The 6895-nt window shown below is 38.4% G+C and overlaps 1 protein-coding gene across 1 annotated transcript; it reads right to left on the reverse strand.

Moving 5' to 3' along the window:
• Window positions 1-461: 461 nt before the first annotated feature.
• On the reverse strand, window positions 462-6592 carry LOC101743658 (origin recognition complex subunit 4). The gene is made up of 7 exons (XM_038017376.2): window positions 6237-6592; window positions 5449-5574; window positions 4629-4851; window positions 3565-3789; window positions 2440-2660; window positions 1832-2040; window positions 462-803 (listed from the first exon to the last, which is right to left on the reverse strand). The coding sequence occupies exons 1-7, from the start codon at window positions 6444-6446 to the stop codon at window positions 527-529; spliced, it is 1491 nt and encodes a 496-aa protein (XP_037873304.1). The 5' UTR covers window positions 6447-6592; the 3' UTR covers window positions 462-526.
• Between the last annotated feature and the right edge of the window lie 303 nt (window positions 6593-6895).

A 6895-nucleotide genomic window follows, 5' to 3' on the forward strand; every position in this document is an offset into this window, starting at 1 on the left:
ACTATACTGAGACCTTAGAACTTATATCTCGAGGTGAGTGGCGCATTTACGTTGTAGATGTCTATGGGCTCCAGTAACTAGTTAACACCAGGTGGGCTGTGAGCTCGTCCACCCAACTAAGCAATAAAAAAATAATTAAAAATAGCTGCACAGATAATGAAAGGCACTAAGGAATATAAATTTAGTACATTTACTGGTGGTAGGACCTCATGTGGGTCCGCACGGGTAGGTACCACCATCCTGCCTATTGCTGCCGTGAAGCAGTAATGCGTTTCGGTTTGACGGATGGGGCAGCCGTTGCGCCACTCAGCTTGAGATGTAAGTTCTAAGGTCTGTTTAGTTACAAGGACTACCCAACCCTTCAAACCGAAACGCATTACTGCTTCACGGCAGAAATAGGCCGGGTCGTGGTTCCTACCCGTGCGGACTCACAAGTGGTCATAACACAAGTAAAAAAATAATTATTAAAAAAATTTTATTATCTAAAATCGACCTTACGCGAACGTGATAGGACTCACGTGTTTTATCACACGACGGAATTGCTGTACCAATGGCAGATCTCGGTGGGTAGACTCTTGAAGGTGTCGACGGCTCGTCCCAGGTCCTCGGCGGGCACGGCCAGCGTGTACAGCTTGTATTCCTTCTGCACGCGGCTGGAGGAGGCGTCGCCCGCCGCGCCCCCGACATCCGACGTTCTGGCCGGCAACACGATCTCCAGCGCCTGCAGGTGCTCGAACGCCTTGAGGATGACGGGGCGAGGCACGCTCTGCGACGAGGAGTGCTCGTTTGCGAACTTCGTGTACCTGCGTTTTTTTTTTTATGGCAACATTGTTTTTTCTGTACACTATGGACGACTTTTTGGCGGGAACTCGTTAAAAGAACCGTTTAGTTTCTTTTTTTTTTTAAGGGATTTTATGACCTGGTAACTAAGACCTTTAGGTCAAGTCTTATTTTAATTTGTATCTTTATTTTTATGAAAAATGATAATATGGAGTGAAATGAAATGAAGATGATTAATTTCAGACATTAATCTACTGAAATTAAATTAAATGAAATGAGATGATGGTATGGGATGAAATATAATCTCAGTAAAATGGTGGTCATTCACAGAGATTTTTTCAGTGGACTTTTTGGAGGATCCCGAGAAGTTACGTCCAGCGGCTTTGTTTCATTTTCCCACATTTGTGCACTTTCACAGATATTAAGCAGTTAATAAACGACCATTATTACACATTTAAGCCCGAAGAAACACTAAATAGACAAAATAAAACAAATCACACAACTTCACTCCTCGCGTTCCCGCCAAAAAGTCCATCGTTTAGTTTAGTTAATTTAGTGTTTCTTAATATAAACTTAATATAAATTGAAAAAACCTTTTTTTCTTTTTGTTGCTTAATTGATTTCTCAACCTACCTTTATATGAATCGTTCCGTATTGTTAATTCAGTGTTCCTTCTTAAAAACTTCCCGATTGAGAATATTATTTCGATAAACCTTTTTTTTTTCTCACTTAATTGATTGATTTCTCAACCCAAGGCGGGTTAAGAAAAAGCCTTTTACTTTGAAGTGTTTACGGGCAGTATCTATATCTATACTAATATATAAATCTACAGTGGTCTTTACGGATGTTCCGTTATAACTACTGTACCGGGCATCCGATTGACTTGAAACTTGGTACCCATGTTAAAAATACATGTACTTAATGGATAGGCTAATATTTATATGAGTGTTGGACTCCCTACACCAGTTGCGGGGGCGTCAATGATGAGAATCTTTGTGGGGTTGAGAAATAATAATGTTTATTTTAAATGCCCATAAAATAATAACCTAACCTGTGTAGGATCATTTCAAAATTCATTGGTTGCCCGTCGAATATCTCCATCCCGTGCTTCATGGCTATCACCAGAGACAACTCTAGTATAGATAGCGACTGCAACACTTTGACTCTGTGCTCCGGAGCCACTGCGTTGTCTATGGCCGTTGTTAGATCTATGACGTTTATATTCGGTTTCGTCGGAGACAGTTTACTGATTGTTTCAAACTGAAAATTCAATTTACACAATTAATGTCACTGACTGGTGGTTTACTAGTGGTAGGACCTCTTGTGAGTCCGCACGGGTAGGTACCACCACCCTGCCTATTTCGACCGTGAAGCAGTAATGCGTTTCGGTTTGAAGGGTGGGGCAGCCGTTGTAACTATACTGAGACCTTAGAACTCATATCTCAAGGTAGATGGCGGCGTTTACATTGTAGATGTCTATAGGCTCCGGTAACCACTTAACACCAGGTGGGCTGTGAGCTCGTCTACCCATCGAGTTTGTATCAACAAGTTATCCCTGATTGAGGCCGTAGGCCAAGTCATCCTCGTGTTGTTAAAATAATCCTTTGCACTTCCAACAATTAAGTACAGGAAAAAATATACAATAAAGTTCGAACTTACCAAAACATTCCTAAAAGTTTGCTCATCAACGGTATAGTAACATAGCTTCTCTAAAGCGTCAATGACTTTTTCGTTTTCAATCAAACTTCTGATATGGGCATTCCAGTCGCTCACAAAGGCTCGGTCCATCGTAGACAAACATTGCTCGTCGAGTTTCCCTTTTAATATATGTTCTGGTATTGCAAAGACTGTGGATGTGCAGGCCGTTTCATCAGTTTTGGCTGAAAAAATGTTACTAAATTAATTTATTTATCGATACATCAATCATTGGACATCCACTGCTGGATATAGACCTCCTTTAAGGATATTTACATTGCTACAGAATAATTTAAAATATTAAGGAAATCGTATTCTATAAAACAAAAGTGACTAGACCTGTGAAATTTGTTTGTCTCATTCATAAATTCATTCGCTCGTTCATTAATTTTACAGTCGTCGTGGCCTAAAGGATAAGACGTCCGGTGCATTCGTATCGAGCGATGCACCGGTGTTCGAATCCCGCAGGCGGGTACCAATTTTTCTAATGAAATACGTACTCAACAAATGTTCTCGATCGACTTCCACGGTGAAGAGTGAAGGAATAACATCGTGCAATAAAAATTAAAGCCGCAAAATTATAATTTGCGTAATTACTGGTGGTAGGACTCCTTGTGGGTCCGCGCGAGTAGGTAGCACCGCCCTGCCTATTTCTGCCGTGAAGCAGTAATGCGTTTCGGTTTGAAGGGCGGAGCAGCTGTTGTAACTAAACTTGAGACCTTAGAACTTATATCTCAAGGTGGGTGGCGCATTTACATCGTAGATGTATATGGGCTCCAATAACCACTTAACACCAGGAGGGCTCTGAGCTCGTCCACCCAAATAAACAATAAAAAAATAAAAAGTCATTATTAATCATTATTATTATTATTAATTAATTCATCTTTCCTTCTATACAGAAAAAAAAAAACTAGGTATCTAATAACAATGTGTAAGCAAAACTTATTATCTACTTTACAAATATTAGATTTCCGGCCACTGCTTCTCCGGCGACAAAGCATGAGGCGGCATGTGCGGACACGCATTCAATGCAGTGGGATGAAATATAATCTAGTATAGAATATCACGTAAGCAATTATATTAGCTCACCGATGGACTTCCTTGATTTTCTTTTCTTCCTCGGCGACACAGAACCCTCCAGGGGCAGACTCAGCAATTCCACAAACAATCTCTTTCTCCCTTCCAGAGGCGAGATAATATCATACCGGTCATCATCATTGACTTCATTAGGAAATATGAATATGTGACGATGGGAAAAACGGGATTTGACCCTTTTTTCAAACAACTCCATAATGTCTAAGCGATTTGTTACACCTGTGCACAGTAAGGAAGCATGATATTTAATGAAATGAAGATTTAACATCTTCGAGCAAGGATTTCTCCTGTGTTAATGGTAATGGAAAGACACATAGAAACAAGTAGGCATCAAATACCAAATATATTTAAGACTAGCTAGGCATTATTATTATTTCTCACCCCCAGAAAGATTCTCGTCATTAACGCCCCCGCAACTGGTGTAGGAAGTTTTTTTTATTTTTTTTATTTATTGCTTAGATGGGTGGACGAGCTCACAGCCACCTGGTGTTAAGTGGTTACTGGAGCCCATAGACGTCTATAACGTAAATGCGCCACCCACCTTGAGATAAGTTCTAAGGTCTCAGTATAGTTACAACGGCTGCCCCACCCTTCAAACCGAAACGCATTACTGCTTCACGGCAGAAATAGGCAGGGTGGTGGTACCTACCCGTGCGGACTCACAAGAGGTCCTACCACCAGTAAGTCCAACACTCATATAAATATTAGCCTATCCATTAAGTACATGTATTTTCTACATGGATACCAATTTTCATGTCAATCGAACGCATGGTTCAGTAGTTATAATGGAACATCCGTAAAAACCACTGTAGATTTATATATTAGTATAGATGTGTGATAGTATGAAGTGAAGATACATTATTAATTTTAAAACGTGACAAGCAGATTAAGTCGCATTTTAATGCCTATGATGGATAACCTACACAACATGTATTAAAGGATAAGCAAGGACTGTAGCAATGTTAATGCCATCACCACAGTGATGCCAAAGGCCAGTCTCAATCGTATATTATAACATATTCTGAGAAAAACAACAAAAACAATCTCAGCGAACTTACCGATAACACACATAGGAGCCGTCTGTGAATGAGTTACGTCAAATAAGTTATACAGTAATGTCTGGGAGATACCGCTGTGGCAAAACATGTCACACTGGTCTAGAATGAATACCATGCTTCGACATCGTCTGTCAACACCAGTCTGGATGCAGCTTAACAAAAACGAGAGGTTCTCGGCAAAGGTACCGAAAACTCGTTCACCCACAGTATTTTCTAATTGCATCTGTAAAGAATAGTGTAGGTGAGTCCATCTTAGTTGGTGAGGCTTCAATTTAATTCAGATTAGTTAAGCCTGCCTTTAATTATACTGTGGTTAAGACACCAGTAGTCAAGCTTCAAAAGTGGCCAAGGTTTTGCCATTGTGTTGTCCCCCTACCAAGACCTTGGCTACAGATTTTTTTCTCATATCCAATGCATTAGTGAAGAGTCAACCACCATGTTTATCATATTATTACAGTCTAGTCCAGTGTTTCCCAACCTTTTTTGTGCCATGCCCCACTGTAACATTTTTAAATTTTTTATGCCCCCCATACATAATTTTAGCATAATAAAATAATTTCAATACAATTTTCTTTATTGATTTAATGCAATTGCCCTTCTTAATTATCAAATTGCCAACTTGTAGGCTATGGGCACCACGTTGGGAAACACTGGTCTAGTCTATTACACACAATGGTCTTTAGTTAAGTACAATTCACTATCCTATTCAGAACAAAATATAATAGAAAAACCTTTCCTGCTATACAGGAATACAATTGAACAAACATTAATAGAATTCTTTTTGACATTTTTATTAGATTCATAAAAAGGCCTCAATCACCTGCGCTGTGATAGCTTTAAGGGCCAGTTTATCATCACTATGTACAAGGCCATTCAGTTGAATTATAATAGCATCATTCTCCAAATCTGTCTCTCTAGAGAGCTGGTGAAGTACCGAGTTTAGTAGCTGAAATGAAATGTTTTACCATTATTGAAAGGTCACAACAGATAACATTTTCTGTACAGAGGCCCTTGCTTCACCTTATATTAAATTGTAACTAGAAAGTGAGAGAGAGAGAATATACTTTATATGCACACCAAAACACAATTAACAATAGAAAACAGTCAACAAGCAGATCCATTTGTACAAATCTTATCATCTCATCATCAAGAGATCTCTTCCAGACAGCCACTTAACTATACAGAAATTCTGGAAAAGATAAAGATATAGCAGGTATGTTGCTATGTACTACTAGCAATACATTATTAAAGAAAATATAAAGAAAATAATAAAAGTGATGGGATCTGAACAAAAATATCATTCATGGGTCAGGTAGAATTCAGAATTGTATTGTTTGACAATCATCCTAGCTTCCACGCTGGAATGCACTGCTACTTCATAAAAAATAGGCAGAATCCAACATACCTACCCAAATAGACTGACAGTAAACCATACCACTCTTAAATCTTGCTGCATTATATATACCTATCTATCACATATGTATCTGTCACATGAAGAGCTGAGAGCGGCCACAATCACCTATATTGTGCTAAGCTGGTGGACATAAAACAATTTAAAAATATTGTAAATTAAATCCGCGAATTGTATATTGAAGCACAAGAACTTACAGTGGTTTTTCCACTACTTCTCGGCCCTATAAGTAAAGCCGAATGCGATTCTCCTTGTAAGACAGTTCTTCTTAATAATTCGTACACATGATTTCTTTCCTGGTCGTGCCCCCGAAACAATACATTGTCTTCTATTAATTTCAATTTTATGTACTTCCTTACAAGTTTTATTTGAATAGCCAACGGGTCTGTATCCATTGATCCACGCATTTTCTCAGACAATGTTATTTATGATTATTTTGTGAAGTGTTTTAGCTTTATACATCGAAGCATAAAATTATTTAATAAATATTTAAAATGAGTTCAAAAAGAAATTTTCGCGGCATAAAATGTCATCCCAAGAAACATCAAACAGCATGACAGTTGACACTGTCAATTAGAGATGTCCTTCAATAATCACCATAGATTATACACTTAATATATTTGAGATTACTGATTGTTCACCATAGTCTACTAAGTATTACGGAGGTAAAGATATTTCTACCCTCCATACTAAGTATGTCAACTACACATTTTGAGATTAAATCGTATTCACCCGTTTTGTCTACTTTGCTCCTAGTTTATAAATGTGCATAAAGCTGAGTTTACAAGTAAATATGGCTTTTATGATGTATCGAAAAGAAACTTTGAAAATAAATTGGCATGTTTCGTTCTGTTTA

The sequence above is a fragment of the Bombyx mori genome, chromosome 2 (assembly GCF_030269925.1).
Source record: "Bombyx mori chromosome 2, ASM3026992v2".
In the NCBI taxonomy this organism is placed as follows: Eukaryota; Metazoa; Arthropoda; class Insecta; order Lepidoptera; family Bombycidae; genus Bombyx; species Bombyx mori.

Excerpts from the sequence above, each read along its gene's own strand:
- LOC101743658 (XM_038017376.2), bottom strand. The coding sequence starts at position 6,446 with ATGCGTGGATCAATGGATACAGACCCGTTGGCTATTCAAATAAAACTT. Across the intron at positions 5,575-6,236 it reads GAAGTAGTGGAAAAACCACT|CTACTAAACTCGGTACTTCA; the intron begins GTAAGTTCTTGT and ends ATTTCATTTCAG. Across the intron at positions 4,852-5,448 it reads TTAAAGCTATCACAGCGCAG|ATGCAATTAGAAAATACTGT; the intron begins GTGATTGAGGCC and ends TATTCTTTACAG.